General features: G+C 51.2%; 7 protein-coding genes across 7 annotated transcripts; 2 read left to right on the top strand and 5 right to left on the bottom strand.

Moving 5' to 3' along the window:
- Positions 1–1,073: 1,073 nt before the first annotated feature.
- On the bottom strand, positions 1,074–2,413 carry BDW70DRAFT_164358 (Zn(II)2Cys6 transcription factor domain-containing protein; the record flags this gene model as incomplete). Its single annotated transcript, XM_073741462.1, has 3 exons — positions 1,074–2,243; positions 2,291–2,354; positions 2,400–2,413. 3 exons carry the CDS (start codon positions 2,411–2,413, stop codon positions 1,074–1,076), a joined length of 1,248 nt encoding a protein of 415 aa, XP_073591402.1.
- A 4,234-nt stretch (positions 2,414–6,647) lies between these two features.
- Positions 6,648–8,091, bottom strand: BDW70DRAFT_10220 (dipeptidase). The gene is made up of 3 exons (XM_073734312.1): positions 7,871–8,091; positions 7,659–7,818; positions 6,648–7,594 (listed from the first exon to the last, which is right to left on the bottom strand). The coding sequence occupies exons 1-3, from the start codon at positions 8,064–8,066 to the stop codon at positions 6,703–6,705; spliced, it is 1,248 nt and encodes a 415-aa protein (XP_073591401.1). The 5' UTR covers positions 8,067–8,091; the 3' UTR covers positions 6,648–6,702.
- Positions 8,092–8,306: 215 nt separating this feature from the next.
- BDW70DRAFT_144686 (putative ABC bile acid transporter) lies at positions 8,307–13,872 on the bottom strand. The gene is made up of 2 exons (XM_073738299.1): positions 13,493–13,872; positions 8,307–13,440 (listed from the first exon to the last, which is right to left on the bottom strand). Exons 1-2 carry the CDS (start codon positions 13,555–13,557, stop codon positions 8,511–8,513), a joined length of 4,995 nt encoding a protein of 1,664 aa, XP_073591400.1. The 5' UTR covers positions 13,558–13,872; the 3' UTR covers positions 8,307–8,510.
- Positions 13,873–14,521: 649 nt separating this feature from the next.
- BDW70DRAFT_10206 (putative ubiquitin conjugating enzyme (UbcC)) lies at positions 14,522–15,732 on the top strand. The gene is made up of 2 exons (XM_073734306.1): positions 14,522–15,061; positions 15,110–15,732. The coding sequence occupies exons 1-2, from the start codon at positions 14,869–14,871 to the stop codon at positions 15,589–15,591; spliced, it is 675 nt and encodes a 224-aa protein (XP_073591399.1). The 5' UTR covers positions 14,522–14,868; the 3' UTR covers positions 15,592–15,732.
- Positions 15,733–16,446: 714 nt separating this feature from the next.
- Positions 16,447–18,484, bottom strand: BDW70DRAFT_144682 (uncharacterized protein). Its single transcript, XM_073738298.1, has 3 exons — positions 18,118–18,484; positions 17,717–18,054; positions 16,447–17,663 (listed from the first exon to the last, which is right to left on the bottom strand). Exons 1-3 carry the CDS (start codon positions 18,206–18,208, stop codon positions 16,503–16,505), a joined length of 1,590 nt encoding a protein of 529 aa, XP_073591398.1. The 5' UTR covers positions 18,209–18,484; the 3' UTR covers positions 16,447–16,502.
- Positions 18,485–18,679: 195 nt separating this feature from the next.
- Positions 18,680–21,864, top strand: BDW70DRAFT_144680 (MCM DNA helicase complex subunit MCM6). The gene is made up of 2 exons (XM_073738297.1): positions 18,680–20,433; positions 20,477–21,864. The coding sequence occupies exons 1-2, from the start codon at positions 18,785–18,787 to the stop codon at positions 21,705–21,707; spliced, it is 2,880 nt and encodes a 959-aa protein (XP_073591397.1). The 5' UTR covers positions 18,680–18,784; the 3' UTR covers positions 21,708–21,864.
- Positions 21,865–23,009: 1,145 nt separating this feature from the next.
- BDW70DRAFT_164352 (putative DUF221 domain protein) lies at positions 23,010–25,796 on the bottom strand (the record flags this gene model as incomplete). Its single annotated transcript, XM_073741461.1, has 4 exons — positions 23,010–23,827; positions 23,875–24,273; positions 24,326–25,730; positions 25,791–25,796. The coding sequence occupies 4 exons, from the start codon at positions 25,794–25,796 to the stop codon at positions 23,010–23,012; spliced, it is 2,628 nt and encodes an 875-aa protein (XP_073591396.1).
- Between the last annotated feature and the right edge of the window lie 1,788 nt (positions 25,797–27,584).

The following is a 27,584-nucleotide window of genomic DNA, read 5'->3' as shown; positions in this document are numbered from 1 at the left end:
CAGCATTGCTCCATCTTCCTTCTGACTTTCCATCTTCTTTCTGATTGATTTAATTTGGTTTAATACGGGAGATGGGGATTTTTCAGAAGATTATTAGGTACGGGATGCCCTACGAGTCCAAGTCAACGCAATGATTCGGAGGGAATAGAATATACAAACGACGAAGATCACGAAAACGCATAGTATAATTCTTACTTGAGTCAAGCAATTTCCAAATGCAGATGTAATTGCCCGCCGTTATATCGCCATGCAATTATAAATGTTCCTAGGGCTAGATTTTAACTCACATTAGTCGTATAATAAACTGCTCAGGATGCCGAAATTATCCATTTGCCAGCCCTGGAGGATATTTTTCTTGCTAGTAGAAAGGATGAACCCTTTTCTTTCTAAGCGCATGACTACCTACTTATCCAGTACCAAGGAGACTTTATACCTACAGTCCGCGCGCATCTACTGATACTCTATTGTCCAATTTGGGACCAGACTGACTCACCTCTCTAATGGCCGTCTGTATGGCCCCCAGTCATTTAAACTAGGTGAAATATGCGTTGGTTTTGGTAAATGGTGAAGTGTTATGCAACGGTACCTGACAGCTCTTCACATACCCTGCGAATCAAAGCACTACCATCAAAACTTGAATAGAATTTGTAGGCTCTGAGCCCCCTTGGGCTATTGCAGCCGCTTAAGATAGGTCCTTTGCTCATAAATGGGCCGTCCGTATTATTCAAGGTGCGTCGACTTCGAAGGCAGGAACACTGTACGTCGCTGTAAGGACTTTACCGGCTGTTAGCGTGAGGCATGTCGTACTGACAAGATAGGATGGCAACGAGACTTTTGGGGAAATAGACAATTCAGTTTAGGTTTCGCAGAAACAGGGAATACGGCGGATAGTACCGGGACTGCCCATTGCTAGGGTTCGACGTCCACGTTCCTTACAGATCTTGATAGTGACAGGTGAAAGATATCATCGTACTCTAGTCGACACGATACGCAATGAACATGGGGATGGGTAAATATGTGGAAGCTGTAAGCATTTGTACGCCAGTCTGATATAAAATCAAGAACGATGGTAGTCAACCAACCAAATGAACCCCCTGTGCACCCTTATCCCCCTCTAGGCTGTCCAACAATCCATCGAGTCTTCTCTTCATCTCTTCGCAGAGCCTTTCGTGCCTCCCAGGCGACGATGAGCCAGAGCCAGGCATCGCCAGATATCCCATCGCCTCCATCAGCCTGTCCAAGCAGAGTCCTGCCCGCTTCACCTCCTCCACGAATAGCTTGCGACAGTAAGACACCTGCTCGACAACGTCCATCTCAAATGCACCGTATCGCACCCAGCTTTTGGCTGGCTCGGCGACGCCTATTCCCATACTCTCATAAACCTCCATCTGACGCCGAAGATCTGTATAGCCCACTTTGAGTAGATATATTATCTTATCCAGCGCCACAGAGAAGAGAAGGTGTTCCTCGTTGTAGGTATGTGTAAAGCTAAGGCTCTCGGTAGTCTGAAGGAGGGTTGTAAGGTATCTCTGCGTCGCCGCCAGAATCATATCCTGTGTGGATGTGTGCTGCTCTGGAGATCTGCACTGATTCGCGAGACGAATGCTATGGTCAATGCTTTGAAGGAGATGGAGGTACAGCGGATAATGGCTGGGTGGAATGCTCTCAGTTGGGGATGCATAAGCCTCTGAGGCATTCCTACCGTCGGAAGTGACATCCACGTAAGTAGGTACAGAGGCCGGCGGCTGAGAGGGCACTTGAAGAAAAGGTTCCTCTGCGTCAATCTCCCAGTCAGGGCTCAAAAGACCTGGCCCACCCAACTGATCCAACTCCGGCGTCCAACAGAGGTTGTTTAGGCTCGACGAGTCTTCCCGGCGTGCCTGGGTAAGATAGCTCCGAGAAGACTGGGCATAACTCGTCTCGTTCGCCAGTGAAAGTCCGGCCGCGTACTCCTGGGTGAATGGATAGGACGCAGGAATGGGTATAGCGTTTCTTGCTTCAAAGGCCCGCGGGCTGTCATATGAGTTAGTCGTCATCGGAAGGGGGGGCGACATGATCGGTGTCGATAGAGAGGAAGAAGAAATCGAGATGGACGCAGACGACGAGGTCGATGCCGTCACAGTGGCCCGGTTGGCTTTGCTTCGTTTTCCTGGGACCTTGCCAATGCGCGAAATGGAAAAGGCGCATTTCAGACGGAGATTTGAGCAGCGCTGGCAGCCAGTCTTTTCGCCAGAGCAGCGAACCTGGACTCGGTCAGATACGCCTGGCGAACGGTATAGAAAGGGCGTACCTTCGCCGCATGACATTCATTGCAAGCCGATCGCAACTTGGGTGGTCGTTTAGAGTTTGTATATCTTCAAGTCTCAGCTTGCTACTCAGCGGAGAGGAGGGGTACTTACGAGGGAGATTCCATGTCGTCAGAAACAGCCGGTTGGGAGAAAGAAACCGAAACGCTTCAAACGCCCAGAGGCATCACTTGCGCAGGTATATAGATTCCAGAATGTGCTTACACCCGGCCACGCGTAGAGAAGTGAGGGCTGGGTGGTCGATACAACGAGCCAGGTATATTCGGTCAGCACGAAGCCGATCAGCCCTTGACGCACGCGCCCACTTATACACGCATCAGATTAGCCAGACACATTTCGAAAAGGACCAAGCCAGTCTGAGCCCTCGCTGTGCAGGCAACTGAACCCTCGACGGGCAGTGCATAACTCCACGGTTAGCTCTGGCGTGTCTGGTCCCGCTTGCTCTACTATCACTAGGGATGGAATGAGCCAGCATGTGCAAATGGCAATCACTTCAAAGGTCAGATCTCGTATCACGTCCGACTTCAGTTGAAAGCAGACGAGATCCGTGCTCGGGGCTTCTCGGGGTGGACAGCGACGACTTGGCTTTTCTTGCTCGACCGGCATGTCGTCTTCCATGCAGTTGTCCACCACAACGAGGGCTCGAGCTGTCATCTTGATGTCCAGTGTCTTGGGAGACGTTCTATGATGCAGTGCTCTAGCAACTCAGCAGATCCCAGCAAGTCAGAATGTCAACGATAGGACATGGACGATGCCCACTCAAGCCACCCTTTCCCTTCCGGACAAATAATAAGCCATCTTCTCATCAATCAGGAGCGGAATCCTCCTACCAGAAGCTCCGTTTCAGACTTGACCCACTCCTCCCCCTCGATGGCCCATATTCAGGCTTCCCCCTCCCTGGGATCTCGATAAATTAAGACAGCGAGATGACATGATAGGCTATACCTGACATTATTGGAGCCATCTTGTTGAGGATTGATAGAGACGCGCACGCACAGACTTCACTCTAGTCTAAACATTCCTTGATTTTGCATTGCGCCCTCTGTCGTGCAACCCAGGCGAGACAGACGCCTATTACGCTGCTCTCGGCTCTGGGAGTCACGGGTAAAGATCACTTCGAGTTAGGCCTACTTTCAGGTTAAAGCATCATTGACATGGACTCGGAGATTACCGCTCTGCCAGCACGATCCAAAGACCAGAGATATTACAGCCGCTCCTGTCCCTTCGCAGTGGCAAGCTGGGCTGGACCATCTTCCTTCTGTGCAACTGCCTGCCGACTCTACTAGCACCCAGCGCATGGCCGAGTTAGGGAGATAACCCAGTTGGGGCCTTTGCCTCGAAGCACCCGGATCAGACTGGTTGGGGCGGGTATTGTCTGTCAACAACTGCTCGTTGGGATATTGTTGAGCATCAGGACTACGGAAAGTCTTGGTTTAAAATAGGTAACGTGAGCAGTCTTCCGCTTTGCATCGAGTCTATTGAAAGTGGTCTATTTATGTGCTGCGCATGCTTGGAGTAGCCCCATTCTGGAGTATACATTGTCCGCTGTGGTCCAGTTGACGACTCGGCCGCCCTCTGCCCCAGGTGCATGAATTATTGACCACGAATCAAATGCGGGTGTTTCGGTGAGCAGTACTCGGGATCAACTAACGAATCCATAGTCGATGTTGTTTTCTCGCCATAATAGAGGGACTCGACGGACAGTCTCAGGAAAAGTCCATGCTTTCGAGTACTGGCCAGCTGGCGTGACCCGAATACTATTACACTTACTCGCACGTGTAACAAAGTCCTCATCCGTCTCTTCCAGTAAGATCTTTCGCCTGGTCCGATCGTTCGACGGAAGCTCGCAATCGCCAGGATCAATAAGCTGTGCGAGCCGGAATCTCAGCAGGGGCAACGGATGAATCATGGCTCATCCAGCCGGTCAAAGTCCGCCACTCCAAGACGTACTTTATATACCAGGCCATTGCCTGAAACACCGAGCCAGTGAAATCCTCGACAGAGATATCTGGTGAAAGTCAAAGCGCTCTGGTGATAAACGCCCATAGGCAGCAACTTCCTTCCCCGCTTGCCCCGGTCATGCAGTGGAAGATCTATCGATGGTCATCCGAACAGCTGTCTGTCTGCTGCAAAGGCATGCCGTTCTATAGTCTATTTTGTACTCTGTTGCTGTGGATGCGGCCTCGACCGGTTCTTTCAACGCCCATGACTGAAGAATGCCCTGCACCGAGCTGGACAACCGCTGAATCTCAATCTCCATGCAATCATCCCATCCTGGCATCCTTGTAAGGACTATTTTACCTAGTTCTGCATCGCCTGCGACCGAGATGCACTCGATGTAGACCAACGTCGTTCCTGCTCAACCAATCAGGCTTACCAGGGCTTCTGGGTTCACGTGACGTCTTCATTGGCCGACAAAATTACTCAAGTCTCATTTGAGTTCCATCTCCACCACTACCTTTGACTTCATCTATCGTACAGTCCCTGTATGTGTGTGCCACCTGGAGATTTGCTGTGACAGGATCTTAGTACCCTTCGAGGAGCACTCGGCACACAGGCAGCTGCATATATCTCGGTCACTCATTACCTAAAACGCGCCCTCAGCTCCTTTGTGTCCACACAGCAAAGATGACTCTGAAGAAGATAAAGCGGCACACATGGAAGCATGGCATTGTTTTGTGTTAGGTCTGAGCTTGTAACATCGCCAATGGTTGGAAACAGTCGGTGCATTATAGGAAGGTGGCTTTTGAACACCAATTGAATACTCTTGTAGAAGTATGCACCTTGTTACCTACACTTATCGAGCAGATTGACCTGAATGTGATGACGAGGTACGCGCGTCAGCCACTTACGTCCATAGGTAGTGTATTGTAAGAAGGCAAAAAATGGCAGGCATCATAATCTAGACATCGGTTACTGATACCCTTTACTATTGAGAATCATTCCTAGTATCACTTTACAAAGGTTTTCCGAATATTCACAAAAAATCGCCTACCAAAGATTACTTTGCTCACTGGGACCTCGAGGGCACTCGTTTTATAGATATCTGCGTTCGGGGCTGGTCATGTCACCCTCAGGAAGCATGTTGGGGTAGAGGTCTGTCTAACTATCGAAGAGTTCCTTTCTCTCTGCTCTCACACACCTTGTCTTGACAAGCACTCAACATCCCATTTCTATCCGAAGACTTGTATATATGTCCATTAGCTCAAAGGCGGCCGCCACCAGCACCAGACACCTCCCAAGTCCCAATCAAATCATCCAGCCTGTCTCCTCTTTCCCTCCACCTTGCCCAGCGCTCCTGGCCATGTATTGCGCCCAGAGGCACCGCCCAGTTCAAGTGCCATTCACAAAATCGACGGTCTTGGTCTAACTGCCCCGGGGGGCGGATGGCGGCGATCCGGCCGTCGTCTGCTCTTGTGCTCGTAGACCTTGTCCCGGGTTTGCAGATCTTCATGTTGGTTGAGATGGTCCCAGTAGCTATAGCAGTCTGCACTGTCTCTAACTGTCCATGGACTCGCAGAAGTTGCAAGGGTGAGACAACTTGCCAATAGCAGATACAAAGCAACGACCACGCAATTACCTCTGCATAAAATTCTGAATGCCCGTATACTGAACGCCGTTGCAATATCTTTTAAATGATTTTGTAAAAGCTGTCTTAGATATCGTTATCTGCATAGCGTCGAATGAATGCGGTCCCACAACATTAAACCATCCCAACCGCATCTTACTCGTTGTACCTAGCGCAGTCCTTGTGTGCTTATGCTCCACTCGGGTGCGTCGTTTCCAAAGTAAATATTGGAAGAAGATTATATACCTCTGTTGGTAGGGAAGGCAGGGATCTCGAGACCCTTATGCTGGGATTACAGTACACTTGGTGGGTTTGGTCTGATGTGGACCCCTTATCATAGTCGTCCTGGTAGATAAATGGTAGAATCCCCCCGTAGCGCTTTCATTGATTAACGGCCTTTTTTGCGAGAACAAGAAAGTCGACATAGCTGTGGGCTGTCAATAGTGGGCCAGCAGATACCCTACACTACACACTGACGAGGTTTGGGGTCCGCCTACTCAACTTCCACTGGGCGCTAGTCCAGGGATAGAGCCCTAGACTCTGCAAGCTGGAGATTCTTCAGCTCGGCTTCACATTGTATATCTCCGCCCTAAGGGCAATCCACATAACCAATATCGTTGGTCCCATAGCTCCTGCAAAGAGTGCAGCGAGATTGGGGGTTTATGCTGTCTTGCTGGAGGTTACCATATGGGTAGCTCTGACATATCCATTGTTTTGGGAAGACCGGTTGTTGGTCAGCGAAGCTGATTGGAGGTATGATTGTCTATACTAGAACCATTTTAATCGCATTGTTAGCCTGACCAAGGCTTAGTAGTTATGTTGTGCAGTTTAGAGCATTTCAGTGGAAGACGGCACATCATCCTCTAAGGGCGTGATACCCTCCTCGTTCATCTCCCTCGCCACGCGTTCAATCTCACCCATAACCCTCAGGATATTTCCACCAATAATTCCCGCAGCATCCTCCACACTAACACCGCGATCCAACAGCTCCTTGATCAAATCCGGGTACTTGCTCACATCCTCCAGGCCTTGTATCGTCGTGGCCATACCATCAAAGTCCGACCCTAACCCAACATATTCATACCCGATCAACTCTCCAACGTACTGGATATGATCCGCCACATCAGACAATGTAGCAGCCGAAGGATCGTCGCAGCGGGTGTATTCATCAAGAAAGGTGATCATTACCACGCCTCCATTCTCCGCAAGACGAAGGAGGACATCGTCGGGAACATTTCGTTCGTGGGGACAGAGTGCATATACTGAAGAATGGGAGAAGATCACCGGTGCTTTGGATGTATCCAGCGCATCATGCATTGTCTTCGCGCTGACATGTGAGATGTCCACGGCCATGCCGAGCCGGTTCATTTCAAGGACCATATCGCGGCCTTTTGCCGAGAGTCCGTTGTGTCGAGGCTTAGACGGGGTCGCGCTATCCGCATATTCGTTGTGGCACATGTGAGTTAAAGTCACATAGCGCGCTCCGAGGGAGTGGTAGAGGCGGAGGGTAGATGCGCTGGAGCCGATCTGGTGCAGGCCCTCGACGCCGAGGAAAGAGGCAATTTTCGTCGGGGATGATTCGAAAGTGTGTCGGAAAGCGGTGGTGTCGGGCACAATTTCTAAGTGTTCAGGGTAGAAGGATGCGAGGCGGTGCACGAGGTCGATTTGTTGGAGGGTATCGTGAACGTACTCGTAGTCTGGTTCGGGGGGAGAATCATGGCTACACTATCAGCATTCCACGTTCTGCATCCAGCATGGGTAATTGGGAAGCTGGCGCAACATACCATGCTACATAGACACTCCAGAACTGACCGCGAATGCCACCCTTGGCTAAACGTGGAAAGTCGACGTGACCGGGGAGCGCGATTTGGTCAGAGAAATTGCTCTGGTAGATGTGGTTGTGGTAGAAATAACGGATGAATTCGGGGAAATCATTGTGACCATCTAGTCATACATGTATCAAATTTATTCTCGGAAGCAATAATTGTGTAATTACCTGTCAATGGCTGCAGATGCAGTACCTCCTCAACGGGGTCGTGGTAGGTGTGACGGTGGGCATAACGGGCGAGGACGTCCCAGATGATCAGTCCGCCGGCGATGACGCCAAGAGCGCACCGTTTTTTCCAGGAGGATCGCCCATTGACGGGTGGAGAGGCGAGATTATGTTGTGGAAGATCAGCAGTTTTCTCCATTATCAGAATCAGCGGACAATTGAAGATGGGAAGTCTGAAGTGAGAAGGGAAAGTTGGAGATTAGAGTGGAGAAGGCGGCAGCAGATGTTGCAGGCAACCAGAGAGCGCACCACATGATTGCGGGGAAGATAAGCACTGCGGCTGAACTGTTTTAGTTTATATTTGCTTTTCAACAGAAGTACCAGTCAGGTTATCTAGGGTCATTTCGTTACTTTGTTTATGATTTTAGCAATGGTCTAAGAATTAATCACTATCTTCAAGCAGCAGGTACAGCCCAACGCCGAGAATGTAGCGGATCCCCAAAGTGTATGTATGTACCAAACTTTTGATCACAAATCCACGGTAGGTACAGAGAAGCCAGTGTAAGGCAAAGGGAACGAAGAACAAGAATAGCATAATTATACCGCGCGATGGTAGTAAACACATATGTATAGTTCGGAAAGTCTAAGAGTCGTCAACTAGACGCTTCTGCTCCCACGCTTTCTTCGCCAGCTCCAGGAGAGTCTCCAGGTTGCCGCTGTTCTCGCACATGCTTCGGAAGATCCCGCCTTCCTTGTTGACTAGCGTCCAGGGGTGGTCGAATTCAACAACCCGGCCGTGGTCCAAGACTAGGACCTTGTCGTAGTCAATGATTGTTTGCAGGCGATGCGCGATGGTGATGATCGTGTTGTCGCGAAGCTCGCGGAGAGTCTCTTGAATCTTGGCATCGGTTGTGTAGTCAATGGAGGCGGTGGCTTCGTCCATCATGAGGACCTTAGGGTTCTTGAGCAGGGCTCGCGCGAGGCACAGTAGTTGTCGTTGGCCCTGGGATAAGTTGGAACCTGACTCAGATACCGGGCTCTCGAGATTGTGGAAGATGTTCTTGTTGTCGAGAATAGTGCTGGAAATGGCGTTGCCTTCGGACGGAGAAGCTGATCCTTGCTCGGTGACCGTCAGAGTACTGGCAGTAACTGGTGTCGCTGTGCCAGACGTTCCGGACCCGATCAGATGCACCCGGCGGATTGCGGTGAAGATCTGCTCGTCAGTAAAGTGACCAAAGGGGTCCAGGTTGCTCCGGATAGTTCCGGTAAAGAGTGTCGGATCCTGAGGAACAATGGTGATTGCTTCTCGCAAATCCTTCAAACCGATAGTTCCAATGTCCACGCCATCGATAGTGATTCGCCCAGTCTCTGCTTCCAGACCGCGGAAAAGGGCGAGAGCAAGAGAGCTCTTTCCGGCACCAGTACGACCAACAATGCCAACCTTCTCTCCAGACTGCACAGTGAATGAAACATCGCGCAGTACTGGATCAAGGTCAAGCCGGTATCGGGTGGAATAGTTGCTGAACTGGACCGACCCTTTACTGGGCCAGTTGGGAGGCGGCCGCGAGTCAGCAATGACAGGAGGAGCCTCCTGTTCGACTTCGAGATACTCCTTTACACGCTCTACCGAGTTCATGCTCTGCTGCACCTCCGAGTAGAGACGCACCAGCCACAGAACGTTTTCAGTGAAGGTCACGGCGTAGGTCAGTGAGAGACCCGCAGCACCCGCATCAATTTTCCCAATGTTCGACAGAATAAATGTCGCCGTCAAGAAAGACACCAAAGCCCCTGTGATATCAACACGGAACGCGAGCCATCTGTTGGCAGCCCAAAGGTAGATGTGAGGTCGGTTGTAGTTGTTGATACGGCGGTGGTTGTCCACCAGGAATCTGGGTCCATCTCCGTATGCGCGAATGGTTACAATGCCATTGAGTGTCTCCCCAAATTGCTGGTATAGAGGGCTCCGCTGGACGGATTCCAACCGCTTCATGTCTCGAGACGCATTCAGGTAGACAGCTCCTAGGGCAAAGTAGACCATGGTGATGAACACAGCGGCAATCAAGAATCCAGGAGTGATGATCGAGATCAGGATCACAATCATGACGACGGAAGCCAAACTATGAAGCATACCAATCGCGACAGGGGCAACTTCCTGGTCGATCGCTTCGACATCCTTGGAAAACCGGTTCATAAGCTGGCCAAGGGGCGTGGAATCGAAGAACTTGAATTTGGCGTGCATAACCGTCTTAAGTAGGCGCTTGTGGATGCTGTTCGATGCGTGCAATGAACCCCAGAACAGAACACCTTCTCTGGTAGCCGAGATAGCAATGTAAAGAACACCCAGCAGTGCGTAGATACCGAGGTAGTATGTAACATTTACGTTGTTGTCTGAATCCACAGTCTGCGTTCCAATCTGGGGCGCCAAGCCAGATGCTCGTGGGACACTGAGGACGTTGAAAGACGGGAACTTGAAATGAGCCATCGCAGCATAAGTACCTTCACTATTGATGTCGACATTGTCGGCGCTATACGAGTTTGCCCACTGTCGGATCCAGATGTTGGTCGACACAGAACCCAGTTGCTGGAGAGTGAAGACGAGGACAGCAACGATCCAATAGTACCAGGGGCCCATTGAGAAAAGATACATCTTAATGATGGGCCATTTTATGCTACCGACTGCCTTCGTCTCTGTGTGTTTCTTTGAGGTAGCTGTCTTCTGGAGTGGTTTACCCGGAGTTCCATTAACTGTACCATTAGCGGTTCCGTTAGGGATACCGTTAGAGTGCGACTCGTTATCATCGTTGGCCGAATTCGAAGGGCGACGGGATCGAGGGGGACTAGAGCTTGACCGAGAGCCTGGTCGTGATTTGGCAAGTTCCTCGCCTAGAGCTTTGGAAGCCCCTGCTTCGTCCGGTCTACCTTGGAAACTGACCTTACCATTATCCAGAGCAACGATGAAGTCGGCGTAAGGCGCTGTCAGGGCGATATTGTGCGTAACAAGGATACACGTCCGGTTGAGCATCAAAGGACCGCTCAGCGCTTCTCGGAAGATGTGCTTTGCGGTATGTGAGTCAACAGCGCTGAGACAGTCATCCAAGAGGAGATGGCGGGCTCTGCTGTAGATGGCGCGAGCAAGAGATATCCTTTGCTTTTGGCCACCAGACAAACCAATTCCTTTCTCACCAACAAGCGTTTCATCACCAGCGTCGAGAATTTCCAAATCACGCTCCAAGGCGCAGGCCTTGATCACGGCGTTGTAGCGGCGTTCATCGAAGGGAGAAGCGAAAATAATGTTTTCCTTAATGGTGTCGTTGACGAGCCATGCCTCCTGAGCGCAGTAAGCGACGCTCTCGATGAGACCAGTGCGTGTATCAACAGGGAGCTCGGCACGGTTAGCAGTACCGCCAGGTAGATGGACACGTCCTTCTAGGAGCTTCATTTCACCAAGTAACGCCATCAAGAGGGATGTCTTTCCAGAGCCAGTCTGCCCAGCGATAATGTTCAGTTTGCCAATGAGAAACTCTACGTCGACGTCGATTAAACGGAAGGTTTCGTCCTTGTCACCGTTCTCGTTCGTCGGTCTTGTTCCCCAGGACAAAGTAGCGTGTTCCAGCGCGATTCTAGGCTCCGACGTGTCCTCGTCCGCAAGCTGAATGTATTTTTCGGTCTCATCCTCGTTGAGGTATTTGTCAACACGGTCCAATGAGACTTTCGACTCTTGGACGTGAGCCACCATGTCCGCCAGCTGGTCTAGAGGAATACGCAGCAATGAGAACATCGAAAGAGCCGGGAAAGCAATGGACGGGGTCAATCGCTTCTTCTCGACAACAGTGTAAAGGAAAAACGAAGCAAAGGTAATTAGAATAGGCGTTCCGTACCAAACTGTCGCAGCAGTAGACCAGAGAATGTAGCGGAAGCGCAACGCCCGAAGTTCTGCGCGGCGTTTTTCATTTACGATGTCCTGGAAGCGTTCCTCCCAAGCAAAGTACTTGATGATGCGAATGTTCTGCAAGATTTCGTTCGTTGAGTGGATGCGAGCGTCAGTTCCTTTTAAAATCTGATTCTGCAGCTTCGAGAATTTCTTGGCAATGATCAGGTTGATAGGGAGCATAAGGATCATGATGATGATACCCGCAAAGGAACTAAAGCCTAGGAGTCTGTACAGGAGCGTAACAGCAATGACAATCTGCACTGGCACACTGGCCCATAAGAAATGCAGGTATGCGCCGACTTCGCTAACCTTGAACGAATCGATAGCCATAAGGTTGATGATAGTTCCGATGTTCGCCAATGATTCGGCATCCTCTTTGACATCCTTCTTAGAGGTGTCGTTCTCTGCGTCGGTTGTGGGCTTTTTCTTTTTACGGCCAAATGACAGGATTCGTTTCTTCTTATCAGGGACCTTCTCCTCGTCCTTCTTCGCTGCTTCGACTGAAGGCCCCGCCTTTCGTCTCAGCGCCTTGGCATAGATCTCACCGATTATAATGGCACGGAGTTTCACACCCATTCGACGACCAATCCAGAGAGCCTGTCCGTCTGCCACACCCTGTGTAGCGGCCGAGACGAACAGAAGCACGGCGTACAGCCATGCGGCATTTGGCGTGGTAGATCTGGGATCTTCAACGTACTCCAATATGGCTTTAAGAAGGAGAGTGGGCAAGTACGTGAATAGGTTCGAGAATATGGTCCATGCACCTTGTAGCAGAATGGTGCCGGCAAAGTAACGTAATAGCTTCACTACCAAGGGCCCTTTGTATTGTCTGCAACGGAAATCTTCCAGGACTGTAGAGGCTTTTTGCGATGCGGTCAGATTCCAGACATCCTCCAGTTCCAGTGATTGCCTATAACCCTTAAAGATGAGCGGGTCCAACCATGAAAAGGTCGCCAGAGAAAGCAAGCTTGCAACAGGGTGCCGCGCCGGCTCCAAGCCCTCCTCATGAGGGACAAGAACGGGCTTGTTTCCTCTCCGGGTAGTCACGGAAAGGAGCACGAGGAAGCTGGACAATGAGAACTCAGTTGCGGAGAAGGTCATAGCACGCTTCGAGATCGGGTAAATAACCGCAGACCGGAATACGAGGACAGTGAACAGCCATTGAAGTCCATAAAGGGTAGCTGTATGGTTCCAAAGCCTGACGGATGAATGCAGCTGACGGACAGAGAGAAGCAGCCGGAGCAAGACCAGGAAGAGCAAGTAACTCCAAGAAACTAGTCGAGCAGCCGCCGGGAGACGTCCATCGCGGCCCCACGCGTCCGACTTCAGCACCAATACGAAAACAACGACTTGTCCAATTAGCGCTGCTGCTTCCAAGACGACAAAAGCAATCTCCCCGCGGGGTCGATCCAGCTCAAAATGGGGCAGCTCAATCCGCGCGGCTTTGGAAAGCATCGGATCCGATTCTTCCGTTAGATCCTCCTCGACCCCTCTTATATCCTGTACGCTTCCAACATCGTCGCTCGGCAACAGCTTGTATGCGAAGCTCTTCCGTGAAAATATGTAATGATACGCAACGCGGGTGGTAATGAGTATAAGCGAGAGAGCGCATGCGGCAAGCGGTAGAATTTCCTGCAAATACCTTGGGAAGATTTTTAGCAGACACTCCAAGAACCGGCCGCCAACTAGCATACCTGCGTTGGAAGCAGCGGGAAAGGTCATCGACAGCCCAGATAGGGCCGGCGCATTGCGGAATCATATCCGACAGCGCAGATGATGGCGAATGTCGCAAAAGCAATAGCCTTGAGCAGAGCCCGCCTCTATTGTATACCAGGCAGCAAGTGCAGCCAGGACGACACGAGGCGAGAACAGACTTTTCCGGGCACCAGCTCACGTTCTAGATCGTGGTATAGCTTGGAACGAAAGGCGGAACCATGACAAGGCGAATATACAAAATAGAGAAACAATATAATATACGAGTATCAAGCTTTGACAGCCAGCAACAATGGCAGACAAAGAATAGCAGCCAAACAATTGACAAAGTAGGCGTGAAAGGAAGAAAGCGGGAAGTTAAGAGAAGAACTGGAGAGATGACGAAGGAACTTCGAAGGAGATTGAGCCTGAGACGGCAGTTTGAGTTAGTAAGAAGTGGGAACGCTCTGGACTCCACCGCCCACCGTTCATTCTCGCTCCAGTCCTCTTCTAGCCAGATTCAGTCCCCGTTAATACCGAAGTGCTCCAGCTTGCGTCTATCTGCGGAGTTATCGCGCAAGGGACAGTCATTTGTGAGTCAAAGGCGTTCGGGACGGGGGTATGCATGACTCCCATAATGAGGAGCGTCCAATACGAGATGTCGCAACAAGAAAGGATTGTTGAGCTTGGGCCTGACTGGATCCCCCACGGGCATCCTGGCCATTACTTCATACGACGCACTCTATTCTGCAATATCGTCCGATGCACCCGACTGATAACGCTTTAGAGCCGAAAGACGGTCAGATTATTTAGCCAAAGTCCGTGCATCCTGCACCGCTTCATCTACGCGTGATACCAACGCACGCTTCGCTCGGTTATATATCCCGGCGTCTGCCCGCTCTGAGCTCTTGGTAACGGGATCGCCAGCCTTGCATTATCTGTAGACAAGTTTGATAGACCAATATACTCGGTTCTAGATGGTTGACAAGGGATCTTATGCAGGAATCCCCACTTGAAGACGGGTCTTAAAAGGCTTAAGAAACCAAAGGTAGGCTGGTTGCCGCCACCACCCCAGCCGGGTCCGTTATCGGATCTCCGCCACGATCGTGCAGAACCTGTAGGTAAAGAATGAATGGCGTCAGGCCAGACAGAGTCTTCGACAGGCACAGGCGCTGAAAGCGCAGCCGCCGCTGCTCCCGTTGTTGCCTCTCCTGTTCTCTTTTTCTCCTGCATCTTCCTATCAACTCCTTTTTTTTCTTAAACACATCCTTTTCTCGACGACTTGGGCTATTGTCCTCGATTCAAGGTCGCCTTGAGTTACTCGTTCAGCGGCAAAATCTCATTCCGTCACTGTTCATTGTCAATCACCATCTCCATCATGGCCGAACGGATTTTGATGAACGAGTTCAAGGCTCTCTCCCAAGAGCCTTGGGTCAACGTTGAGCTTCAAAATGACGATATCTTCAGATGGACGATCGGGCTTATCGTGTTGAATCCAGATTCGTTATTTTACGGAGGTTACTTCAAGGCATCCATGAAGTTTCCAACAAACTACCCCTATTCGCCACCAGGTACGCTTTTTTTGCTCAGATCTGCCATTTACTAACAGTGCCTCGTAGAGTTCCGCTTTCACCGACCCCTCTACCACCCTAACATCTACACCGACGGCAAGCTCTGCATCTCTATCCTCCACTCGCCTGGCGAAGATGAAATGTCCGGTGAACTCGCGTCCGAGCGCTGGTCGCCCGCCCAACGCGTTGAGTCCGTACTGATTTCTATACTTTCCCTTCTCGACGACGCGGAAGTCTCCTCGCCGGCCAACGTAGACGCTTCGGTTCTCCTCCGCAAGGATTTGGAAGCCTACAAAGAACGAGTACGAAAGTGCGTGGAGGATTCTAAGACTGACATACCTGAGGGATTTGAAATGCCGACACACGAGAGCACGATCAGGAGTGCACCGAAGCAGGCGAAGGACGATGACTCGGACTTCTGGGCCGAGAGTGATGTGGACGATATGTTTGGGGGGAGCGGAAGTGACCAGGAGGAGGTTGATTCGGATGCGTTTGAGCAAGGTGATGACTCGATGAGTGATGACGAGTGAGCTTTCTCTTCGAAACTTATGTGGAGAGAAGTCGAAGACGGGCCAGGACCTCACGTTCGTGGAGTTTTCGATTCATTAACTGGCGTGGCATAGCGAGGCGTATTTTCGGCGTATTTTCGAGGTTGTATTTATTACGATATCCAGCATTCGCGTTGACGGTTGCGTTTTAGCTTATTTCCCCCCTCTTTTATTAGATCGGCTCATCCTGCGATATCTGCTCTAGCAAGTCTGTACGCGTGGTTTAACTACTTGCAAATTCTACTTTAATCACTGATTCGAGTTTAGCTGGCATAATTGAGAGTGCATATTTTGTTCAACCTTTGCGTCGTGCTTTTTAACATTTGTGTGCATATGTTTTCACGGCAGTACACTGAGTCGTGTCAGACAGATGACAACCTAGGCCATAAACATATGGACAACCAAAGTGATAGCCATATGTCTTAACTCGGGTAATGCATGTTTCTAAGGAATGTCATTCTAGCACCGAACTGATTGGAAGGAAAGTGTTCTAGTAATCAAAAGGGCGATGCGGGAAGATGGGCCAGGAGACCACATGCCAAGGCTTTTTTTTTACTAGTACTTCGCGGAATTTCTGGGAGATGAGTAAAGCATGGAACTGATAAGGCGTATCTGTTCTAAGCGATTGCCGCTGGAAGACATTGTAGATCGTGTGGAGTTCTGCTGCCGGAGCTGAGGAGGATGTTTGGGAAGGAGTATGAGAGTGATTACGAGGCGCGCCAACTTTCTGGGTGAACTTGGACCAAGGTTGAGGGATGCATCCAGGGTTGCAGCATAAATGCAACGGGTGGCTAGTTTTGTTCAATGTAATGCACAGTATGTCAAAGACTTTGTATCCATTGCGGCCGTGGGTATCATCCTCCTTCGCTAACATAAATGTTTAGGCATCAGTATCAACCTTTTGCCTCGGAGAATGCAACCAACTCCTTCTCAAAGGCCTCTACACCGCGAATCGGCTTGGCTAACATCAGAAAACTAAAGAGTGTCTCGTTGTACTGGAACTGCAGATCTGGGGGTAATCGTTTATGGATTGTCAACAGCTCCCCAGTTGACCACGCACGTTCCGAATCTTTCAAATCTATATCGCAGTTTTCTTCGAGAAGATGCCATATGAAGCTCTCACATGCTGGATACCTGTCTAACTCGTGCTTCTTAACAAGGTTATTTAAGTAGATGAGAAAGCGCTGTGTTTTGCCGGGTGAATCTTGAAAGTCCCAGAGCGCGGCAGTGATGTAGATGAGCGCTGCAGTGCGAGTGATTTCTTGGGTGGGCACGTTGCGAACAACGTATATGCGAGAGTCGTGGGGAACGCGGGAAGGGCGGGGCCCACTCGAGAGAAGAGAGAAAAGGGGGCTTTCCATCTGGAAAGCTATGCGGCGTTGGGGGCAAATTGTCAGGTATTCGTCGTTGTTGTGCGAGACCATAAGGCCTTCTGCTGCGCGAAGAAAGGTTACGAGCCAACCTTGACTGTTCTCTGAGCGGGTCAAAGTTTGAGGAGAAGGTATCATTACATATCGAACGTAATGGAGGAAGACTTCCGCGAGCCCGCTGGAACGAGCACCGGCGCGGAAGATCTGAACTGCCCGCTCTTCGTACTCCCCGGCTTTCTCTTTGCTTCCGAACCGGTCTTCTTGAAGGGCGAGGCCTGCGAATGCCATTGCTAAGCTGTCGCCATCAATTTGGATGCGGCCGTTGACAGCATCCTCGACTCCTTTCCTGGCATTGGTGAGATGGTAATCAATTTCTCTAGCGTTGCTATGGTCGTATAATTGAGCCTTCCATCGAGCGCAATATGCAAGTATGACCGCTCGAAATGATAACGGGTGCGCCATGGCGGTTTTGAAAGCACAGTCCTTGATGTGTTTATTCTGGCCGGACCAATAGGTCAGTTTGTTGGTCCAGTAATCCGCAAGTTCCATATCAGACGACGTTATTGGAAGGACGTCGAAAGGGTCTTTTCTTGAGGCGCCGAGCATAGTGGTGGGCGATGGCAGGGGTGGGCTTGCTGATGCGGCGGGCTTTAGTCGGGAGAGTTTGGTTTCTTTAGTACCCGGCTAGTCAAGTTAGCGCATACAACCAGGCAGAGTTTCATATCTGGGTGACCTACTGAGTTCAGAATAGGTGTGCTAACCCGGGGAGGAGATATATCGACCGATCCGTCATCTGCGCCTTCTGGTACCTCTGCCCTCCGGTCCCAAGGGAGACATGGATATAGCCCCCCACTCGCCCTTACCTCGCTGCCATTGCGAGAATGCGAATACCGTTGCTGCCTGCGCTTCTCCTGAACATGGTGTCGCATTACATGTGCGCGCTTTTCCCGGGACGACGAGTTCGAATCGACAAAGTAGAATGTCTGGCATTTGGACTGGCTTCTGGGACCTTCGTCGGCTGAGATTCGCTTCTGCCGCTTAAGCCTGAGATTCTGGAGGTCTTCGCTAGCGCTCCCTGCCGAGATGACATGTTAGGATCATGAATGGAGAACAAAAGTGTAAATGCTCGGTGACCAACGCCGTAGAGGAGACTCAGAGAAGCTGGCACGTGGTGCAGCGACGGTCTCGGTGTGAATGGGGTCGGCAGAAAGACACCTGTCGGCGGCCATAATGCGGGGAAACGATAGAAACTGAAGGCGAAGGGCCGTCAGGACCTCATAGCGGGGGACGTTACGGGGTAAAGAAGGATAGCATTGACGGAGTAGCGCCCAAGGACGCAGGCGCAGGCAGTTCGCTTATCTGTCTCTGCATTCCAGCAGTGCGCCCCTTCCATCCATTCCGCCCAGGGACGATGGCTTGACAAGTGGGGGGCGGATTCGACAGCTCAGAGCCTTGAATCGCAAACAATTCCCGCATGGTTAATTGGCCCTTTAGTCGAGTCTCCATCCGCTCAGACCTTGTCGGGGCTGCCAGTTGCAGTCTAGCGGCGTTGGTGAGAAGGGCCGTGCACCTGACCAGCTGCTGAGTCAGAAACCACTTAACGCGTCGGTGTAAAGTATTTCCGGATTAGACGCGTTTCGTGTGAACGCGTGAAAGAAATATTGATTCAGGCGGGCAGTCACCCCCTGCAGTTCGGTACTATTGCTGCGACCACACATTTGACTCGACACCACCTCCAGTTTGATAAAGACATCCGACGATTACGATAGTTTACGGTTGGCCTCACTGGCCGCACGCCTTTCACCATGTCCTCCCTTTTTGACGCCGTTCTCCAGTCCGAGTTGGGCTCAACCGCCGGCTCTCGAGACGACCGAGGACTCCATTCAGATGCCCTGCCCAGCTCGCGACCTCAACCAATGTCCGAGAGCAATGCTCCAATGAGTGATGCCAATGCCTTTCCTGACGATCAGGTTCCCGAGACAAACAGATCGACGTCCACCCGGCTGCGAAATCCTTATGTTGCTGGAGCACCGCCGGTGGTCGACTTGGCCGGTGAAAAGGTACAGCAGGCTTTCGAAGAACTGCTGGAAAACTATCAGGAAGAAGCTGCACCAAAGTCATCACACACCCCGCAGTCATCAGCGCCAATGACCAACAAATACTACATCGCCCAAATCCACGGCATGGCGAAATGGGAACTGTCGACATTGTATGTGGACTTTACACACCTCACCTCGCTAGACAACCCTATTCTGGCGGATGCGATCGCGAACCAGTACTATCGATTCCAGCCATTCCTCGTGAAGGCTCTCCACAATCTGATCGCGAAGTACGAGCCCGAATACTTTGTCTCCCACCGCCAAGCCACTAGCAGCGTTTCGTCACAGGCTGGCACGTCTTTGATGGCGGGCAACTCTAGCGTCGCTGACGACCCTAAGCTAGATCGGACGATCCGTGAGAAGACACGGCACCAGCAGACAGATAAGCTGTTTGCCCTGGCATTTTACAACCTGCCTCTGGTCTCCAGACTTCGACAGCTTCGAACATCGCAGATTGGAAAACTGCTGTCTGTGTCTGGTACTGTTACCCGCACGTCCGAAATTCGACCTGAGCTCTCCCTTGGAACTTTCGTTTGTGAGGCTTGCAGAACAGTCATCTCGAACGTAGAGCAGACTTTCCGTTACACCGAGCCTACGAGATGCCCGAATAATCTCTGTGGAAACAGAGTCGGGTGGCGTCTGGACATTGGGAAAAGTACGTTTGTGGATTGGCAGAAGGTGAAACTGCAGGAGTCCTCACATGAAATCCCAACCGGCAGCATGCCCCGGACTATGGATGTGATATTGCGCGGTGAGATGGTCGACCGTGTCAAGGCTGGTGAGCGGTGCATCTTCACCGGTACGCTCATTGTTATTCCCGACGTCAGCCAGCTAGGACTGCCAGGTGTTCGCCCCGAGGCCGTGCGTGACAATAGTGGTTTCCGCAGCAATGATGTTGGAGGTGGAGGAGTCAGTGGTCTCAAGGCGCTCGGTGTGCGGGATCTCACCTATCGCCTGGCTTTCCTGACTTGTATGGTTACTCCTGATACAACGACCCCCGGCCAGCAATCCAACCAGCAATTGAGCGGCCAGTCCAATCGAATCCTTGGCTCGCTAAACCAGAACCCCGATCCTGAGCCCGACGACGATAAGGCACAGGAGGCATTTCTTCAGAGTCTGAGTCCGGCAGAAGTCGAGGACCTAAAGACCATGGTTCATTCGGAATACATTTATTCTCGTCTAGTAGACTCTATGGCGCCGATGATTTACGGTCACCGGCAGATTAAGAAGGGTTTGCTTCTGCAGCTTGTAGGAGGAGTGGCTAAGTCGACAGAACAAGAAAGCCTGCAGCTCCGTGGTGACATCAATATTTGCATCGTTGGTGATCCATCAACGAGCAAGAGTCAATTCCTCAAGTAAGTTACTTGCTTATTAAACTGCTCCTTGCTGACCAGTCAGATACATTTGCTCTCTTCACCCCCGCGCCGTCTACACAAGCGGCAAAGCTTCATCCGCTGCCGGTTTAACCGCATCGGTTGTCAAAGACGCGGAGACGGGCGAGTTCACCATCGAGGCCGGAGCCCTCATGCTGGCGAACGGTGGTGGCATTTGCGCCATTGACGAATTCGACAAAATGGACATCAGCGACCAAGTGGCCATCCACGAAGCAATGGAACAGCAAACGATCTCCATCGCTAAAGCAGGTATCCACACAACCCTCAATGCCCGCGCCTCTATTCTCGCCGCCGCGAACCCCATCGGCGGCCGCTACAACCCTAAGACCACCCTCCGGGGCAACCTGAACTTCAGCGCGCCTATCATGTCCCGATTCGATTTGTTCTTCGTCATACGCGACGAGCCTAATGAGGACGTCGACCGCAATCTGGCGGATCATATTGTCAACGTGCACATGAACCGCGACGCGGCAGTCGAGCCGGAGTTCAGCACCGAGCAGCTGCAGCGGTATATCCGGTTTGCGCGGACATTCCGCCCCGTCTTCCGGGAGGAAGCCAAGGCTCTGCTTGTTGAGAAGTACAAAGAGCTTCGCGCGAACGATGCACAAGGGGGGATGGGACGGTCATCATACCGTATCACAGTCCGTCAATTGGAGTCTTTGATACGTCTCTCTGAGGCCATCGCAAAGGTCAACTGCGTTGAGGAGATTGTCCCCAAGTTCGTGCGTGAAGCCTACGATCTCCTCCGCCAGAGTATCGTGACGGTCGAGAAGGACGATGTCGAAGTGGAGGACGACGAAGACGCCGCCAACGCAGATGAGGACATGCCCGACCGCGACCGAGACGGCGACAGCCCGATGCGCGAGGAGCCCCAGTCCGCCGCCGCAGCTGAGCCCGTTGAGCCACGCGCCAAGACAAAGATTACCTATGACAAATACATGAAGATTCTGAACCTGGTTGTGCGCCGGATTCGCGAAGACGAGGCCCAGGCGGGCGAAGGTGTCGAGCAGGAAGACTTGCTTGTCTGGTACCTCGAGCAGATCGAGGGCGAGCTGAACAACGAAGAGGATCTGCAGCGGGAGCGCAGCCTTGCTGTTAAAGTCCTCAAGCGCATGGTTAAAGATAACATTCTCATGCCGATTCGTGGGGAGGGCCTTGTTAACGAGGCTTCTGAGGTGCAGACTGACAGGACGATCTATGTGCTGCATCCTAATTGTGCGATTGATGAGGAATAATCGTCGTATGATGAATTGGCACGGCTTCTGGCATCTGGATGGTTTGAGGTTGCACGCATGGAGTCGAGGAGCATGTTTGGTGGTAATGAGTGATGATACCTATTTTCATACAAGTAGTCTGCTTTATCATAGATTTTTGACGATTTTTGGGTCTGGTATTTTTCTTTCCAAAGGAGAAACATAATCTTCCGCATTCTTCATGAGGAGCTCGAGCTCAATACATTTCCTGTCCGGTCCCCGCCTAGCTATTCTCGCATCTCGAAATATCAGTCTCAGAATGTCATGCAGCTGCAGCAGTAAACATCCAAGGGCCTGCAGCCGTGTGCAGGTGTGTTATGTTACATCGGCAGTTGTGTTAAGAACAGATAGCATAAATAATTACCCTTCCCAAAAGGACTCTTCCCCTGCAATATCCAAGCCAGCCCGTGCTGCGAATCTTGAATCCGAGGCCACAAGCACCGCCAATACCGTCTCGTACTATCCCATCATATCCTCACATCCAGAGCAAGGAAGGGTTAACTGCGCCTATAGTTCCAAAGTAAACCTCCCTTACACATCTCTAGTTCCTAAAATCCCTCTTAAGTCTTCCACCTGTGCTAAACCCTACGGCGCCTCCTCTCAACCCGCTATCAGTCCTTAAACCCCATTCTTTCCCCATCTCTCCAACTCTTGACATCCTTCAGCTCCCTATATCGACTTACGCTCTATCACCAGCTCCCCGCTAGAAGCACGCTCAAGTTTTCGATGAATCAAATCCGGAAAGAAATTCGCCTCATTATCTTGCCGTCCTGGAAGACGAGCACTAAACTAGGCTTTTGGTTGGTGGGGGACGGTCAGGGCGGGCCGTAGGGAGCATAATTGTGGAAGATGTTGTCCGTAGGGGGTGACAGGGAATGGAGGGTGAAACAGCCGAATATATGAGTCTGGTTTTCTTAGGAATTTGTGGGTGTATATAGCGGGCAGGATTAAGAGGTTGTGGATAAAGAGTCCGGGCATTCTGGAGTGAGAGGTGTACGATAATTGTGTTGTGCTGGGTAATGTGTATGGCCGCCAATACAGCACTCTCACTTAGGATAGGCGAGTCAATCTAGCACTACACCGTCCGGCGTTGAATCTTGATAAAACAGTCATATTATTATGATTAGACATCCGCATATAGGTATGGACAACACATCCAAAACTGCCAGATATTGCTGCGTACATCAACCGTGGTCCATAAAGACGCTGGGTATCAAGCATATCGAAAGATAAGAGAAAGACAACACTTTAGAGTGAGAGCAATTGCAAGGGTATACAGGCCGTTTAGTAGTAGATCTTCTCTTCGAAAATCGGAGGAACACCCTTTTCAACATTCCAAACGATATGGTTCTTCTCATCCAACCAGGCGTCCTCGTCTGTGATGGGGATAACGCGGCTCGTGTGAGCCACTTCCTGAGCACTGATGCCCATTTCGTCACGGGGTATCCAGAGAAGTGGTGCCTGAGCACTAATGGCAGGGTGGTAATACGCGTTCCGCTCGACCTCAGGAGGGTAGGAGACAGTGTCGGTGCCGTTGGGTACGAGTGTGCGCAGCTGACGGTAACCCGAGTACTTGTCAGGTCGGAGATACTTGGCCAGGAAGCTGGCCTTGGGTTCAGCCGGGTTGGCTTGGGTGAGACCTTTCTCAGCTGAGTCAACGTTGTCCGCGGCTTGGCCGTCAGCCGCGGAAGTGCTGGCGGTGCCGTCGTATTCACCCTTCGCCCCGTTGGTTTCCTGTGAAAGCAAAGCTTCCTCTTCCGCTTCGAGATTCCTTGGGAGGTAGTTGATGAGCGGGTCCAGGGCTGCATTAAGCGAAACGTGATAGACGATCATGGTCACGAGAAGAATGATTGTGAGAATCATAGGTCCAAGAGAGATTGGGTCAGTACCGGTTCCAATGGCGAAAAGACCGATAAGGCAGACCACCAGTAGGTAGCATCCGACCAGAATCTGTTGCAACGCCCGCGCAAAGGTCTTGCCTTGAGTGTCAATTTCAGCATTGGACACGTACAGTAAGTTGTACCGGTAGGCAAAGTAGAAGAGATACAAGCCGATGGTGGCAAAGCCGAGAACCAGCGGTGCGATGCACGAATAGGTGATTGCTAGTTCGGTCAGTTGAGCTGATTACTGAATGAGCAAGGATACGCACCAATGACAGCCAGGAGAGTGAAAACGGGATACACGGTTCCCCAGCCCAGACCCGCAAGATTCGACCAGCGGCTGTACATTTTCCGGGGAGTGTTATCCAAAAGGCGGCCAAGAATTTTCCCAAGAATCAACCCGGAGATCTGCAAAAGAGCACCAGAGCTGAAGGACAATCCTTGCAAGACGATGTAAGAAATGTAGAAGTTGGCGGAGAGCGGAAGGTTGTTGGCCAGCAACGAGGTAGCAGAAGTAGGGTTACTGACAATCTTGGTCACGACACTCGTGGCCGCAGAACTGAGTGTTACGACCAAGAATACTTGCACCACCTGGAAAAAGAAGTAGAAGTTCTGGGTGGACAATTCCACAGCTGCCAAATTCGGGGCACCGCCGATCTTCGCCATCACTATGAACGTCTGTAAGTCCATGATCGAAAACAAATCAACAGAACAACTTACACCGCAGAACAATAGGGACCAAAGCCATAAGAACAGCCATCAAGATCGTAGGGAGAAGACCGGTAATCGCACCCAGAATCCAGTCTGGCACGTCGTTGATGAAACGAAGGAAATGAACCTTATCAGTCAAATTGTTGATGTTGGATAGAGAACCAACGAAAGCCGTAGGAATCGCCCAGAAGATAACCATTGCCGACACAAATGCAACCGACGCTCCGTACCGAATGATGCGCTCCCACCACTTGATGCGCAAGTTAGACCATATAATTTGAGTCGGTTCCAGCCCGATGTATCGCGGTGCCATGTGCAGAGGGAGGTTGTGGGCCACGGATTGGAAGGCCGCTTGCGCGTCCGCCTGGGTATGGAATTCGACGAAAACCGAGGACACCAGTTTCGCTTCGCCGGCCCTGTGTTGCGCCTGCAGCGCCTCGATTTCCGGGGTGAGGCGCTCGATTTCTGACCTGGCCCAGTTGATCGTGTCGACTTTCTTACCGATAATGGGCTTGAGCCGATGAGTAGGTCGGTCCTTGGGTCGCACCCACCGGGCCGCAACAGAGCCGGACTCGCCATCGTCTTCGGTGGCTTCTGGGTTAGTAGACTGTTCACCGGTGCCTCCGTTTTTCTTCAAAGCCTTAAGACGCGCAGCATTGGCCATCCGGATTAGCTTTGTCTCGGCGGCTTCAAGTTTGATCGCGGCGGCATGCCGGTCGTTGACCTTTTCCGCCAGTTCGGCAGTGTCTGTGGTGAGCCACACATTCTTGACCTTGTTTGCGCCAAACATAAACCGAATCTTCTCAACGCTCTGGTACTCTTCAGGGACAGTAGTGAACAGAACAGTGCGAGAGGACAAGCGGCTTGCGTAGGAGCGGGATAGCGAGTACGCCTGGCGTAGGTTGATGTAAAAGAGACTCTCCCGGGTGACGGTGAAGAACACAAAACCGACAAAAACCCAGGCGACGAGTGCGTGTGCAAAGAAACGAGCGTACTTTGTTTCGCTGACATTGGAGAAACTCAGAATGTCGAGCTGCTCCTTGCCTGCTCCACCAGTTGCATTGATCGGGAACAGGATCGGAAAGGTTATACACGAGCCAACGAAGCAGATCATGGTGATAATTTTGAGGAATCGAAGCAGGAGGTATGCATCCATAGAATGGTGCTGCAGGACGTATTCATCGGGCAGTTTGTACATATCTTTAATCCATCCCAATGGCCCAGTTGACGAAGGAGGCGTCTTTTGCGAGTCTCGCAAAACGCCAAGGTAGGTTCGAGGCATATACATGCGGCGCTCGCTCCGTCGCAGAATCACAAAGATCAGGACCATCGCGCCCGCGACGACCAAGGACGGGACCAGGACAGTGACAAGACTGGAGGCGGAATTGGAAGCCGCCTGGGGGTTTTCGGAGTCCTGTCACAACGAGATAAGTCAGAGATGCTGGCTGCGACCGGTACATCGGTTAATACTTACAGCCATGGTGACGGTTGACTGTCAGTGACAGTATTCCGAGGCAACACAACTGAGTCAATGGACGATTGCGAGCTCAGAAGACCGAGCCGCAGACTGAATTCGGCCCGGCGATAGTTTATCAAACAGAGATTGAGAGAGCGAGAAGGAAAAGATAGAACGAAAGATTGAAGTCTGAAATGACAAGACGGAGGAAAGGAAAAAGAAGCGAGAACTGGGGAGGGGCTGCGCAACGTGCTGGAGCAGCAGCAGCACAGACGATGGTGGCCGAAAAACAAATCCACCTGAAAAAGCAAAACTTTAAGCTGCGACAGAAAGGATGTGCAGTGGGCAGTTATGTATAAGGAGTGGAAAGCTGGACGAACCAGCCAAGGGAGAGCAATGAAACGCGGTTGAAAAGAGCACAAGAGGGAGCTAGCTAGCTGGTGGTTGGAATTGCTAGCTGCGCTTAATCGGTTCGTTCCAGTGATCGGCCGTGTCGATGTCATTTCATCACGACTCCACGACTCCATCCTTCCTTTCATTCCTCAGTTACTACTATCTATTGTAAGTGGCCCCCGACTCTGAGGATGTTCCTGGCTGTTCCTGAACCTGGCCAGAGGAAATTAAAAGCACACTCTGCTGCAGTCTCATCTCAAGCGTCATAATTATCGCCATGGTACCAGGATTTTCTCATCAAACTCTGCGCAAAAACGAGATTTTGAGATCGGAATCAGAGTTGCCAATAGATCGGTTTAGCGCCAGGCTAGTGCTCTAGTTCAGCTGTTATTCGGCATCCATGTGGCGAGTCTCGTAGGGCAGCTGATATCACCAATGGCTCGAATCACTGCGCAGCTCTTTGCGTCAACTTTCCATGGTCTGCTCTCGACCATTTTTCTGATGATTCCACTGCTCAAGCAAATATTACAGCATAGCGTTGCACCATTTGATTCTGGGGCCATTATTTGATCGAGTGGACCTGGATACGACGTTTCAAGGGGGAACCGGGTTCGAGTCACATGACTCGACCGGGCTTTGCCCGGCGATACGCCCAAGGTGCAAAGAATTACGTAGTTCTTGACTCGTCAAGACCCCTGGATGCAGAGTCGAGGCTAAAATAGATGGCTCCAGTCAAACGCCGTCGAAGATCAAAATGGTCGTGGCTGCTCAATGCTCAGCATTGAGATTGATTTGATGATGCGAGTCTCAGTCGTCATGATCGGCGGTACATGATATAAGACACTCGATTATCAGCAAGGTTGAAATCAAGCTTACTGTTGCAAAGTACAAAGTACGGCTCAGAATCCAGAAGACGACGAATGCGTTTATGATCCTGATCGCCAAGTCCACACGGTTCTGCTGGGGTTTTTTTCTTGGTTCGGATTGACTGAACGCTGGATTATTTTTCATACTTTATCGCGCTGATCACGATCACCCCAACCATGATTCCTGGACCACACTATCAGTGGAGTGGCCGGAGATTCACTTATGTCTTTAACGCAATGCATCTCATCCCATTGGGCCCTATTGAGCCAGTATGCAGTATATGTTACACCAGGACGTCGCGGACAACAAAGACATGAGCCACCTCCCTGGATCGGACCACAATTTTACCGATACGGGCGCGAATCCTAAACTTGCAGTTGCCAAGATGCTCGGCTGCCATTTCCCAGTTCCAAGTTGACCCACACACAGCCACATTGTGGCGCTGCTGAACACCTGATTACCCTCGGTTGCCTTCAGAGAGCTGTGCAGTAGAGAGCTCCCAAGTTGCCTTGAACGCCAAGGCTATTCATCTCCTTCATCTCATTAGGAGTA

The sequence above is a fragment of the Aspergillus foveolatus genome, assembly GCF_047715535.1.
Source record: "Aspergillus foveolatus strain CBS 279.81 unplaced genomic scaffold BDW70scaffold_104, whole genome shotgun sequence".
NCBI lineage: Eukaryota > Fungi > Ascomycota > Eurotiomycetes > Eurotiales > Aspergillaceae > Aspergillus > Aspergillus foveolatus.
This window is presented reverse-complemented; position numbering and strand designations above follow the sequence as displayed.

What these genes read in the sequence shown, in the direction of transcription:
- BDW70DRAFT_10220 (XM_073734312.1), bottom strand. Translation starts at nt 8,066, where the DNA reads ATGGAGAAAACTGCTGATCTTCCACAACATAATCTCGCCTCTCCACCC. An exon ending in GCATCTGCAGCCATTGACAG is followed by an intron (nt 7,819 to 7,870) that starts GTAATTACACAA and finishes ATGTATGACTAG; the next exon opens with ATGGTCACAATGATTTCCCC. An exon ending in TGGAGTGTCTATGTAGCATG is followed by an intron (nt 7,595 to 7,658) that starts GTATGTTGCGCC and finishes CTGATAGTGTAG; the next exon opens with CCATGATTCTCCCCCCGAAC.
- BDW70DRAFT_144680 (XM_073738297.1), top strand. Translation starts at nt 18,785, where the DNA reads ATGTCCTCCCTTTTTGACGCCGTTCTCCAGTCCGAGTTGGGCTCAACC. An exon ending in AGCAAGAGTCAATTCCTCAA is followed by an intron (nt 20,434 to 20,476) that starts GTAAGTTACTTG and finishes CTGACCAGTCAG; the next exon opens with ATACATTTGCTCTCTTCACC.
- BDW70DRAFT_144686 (XM_073738299.1), bottom strand. Translation starts at nt 13,557, where the DNA reads ATGATTCCGCAATGCGCCGGCCCTATCTGGGCTGTCGATGACCTTTCC. An exon ending in TCCCGCTGCTTCCAACGCAG is followed by an intron (nt 13,441 to 13,492) that starts GTATGCTAGTTG and finishes AATCTTCCCAAG; the next exon opens with GTATTTGCAGGAAATTCTAC.
- BDW70DRAFT_10206 (XM_073734306.1), top strand. Translation starts at nt 14,869, where the DNA reads ATGGCCGAACGGATTTTGATGAACGAGTTCAAGGCTCTCTCCCAAGAG. An exon ending in CTACCCCTATTCGCCACCAG is followed by an intron (nt 15,062 to 15,109) that starts GTACGCTTTTTT and finishes AGTGCCTCGTAG; the next exon opens with AGTTCCGCTTTCACCGACCC.
- BDW70DRAFT_144682 (XM_073738298.1), bottom strand. Translation starts at nt 18,208, where the DNA reads ATGGCCGCCGACAGGTGTCTTTCTGCCGACCCCATTCACACCGAGACC. An exon ending in CTCTGAGTCTCCTCTACGGC is followed by an intron (nt 18,055 to 18,117) that starts GTTGGTCACCGA and finishes TCATCTCGGCAG; the next exon opens with GGAGCGCTAGCGAAGACCTC. An exon ending in GCACACCTATTCTGAACTCA is followed by an intron (nt 17,664 to 17,716) that starts GTAGGTCACCCA and finishes TAACTTGACTAG; the next exon opens with CCGGGTACTAAAGAAACCAA.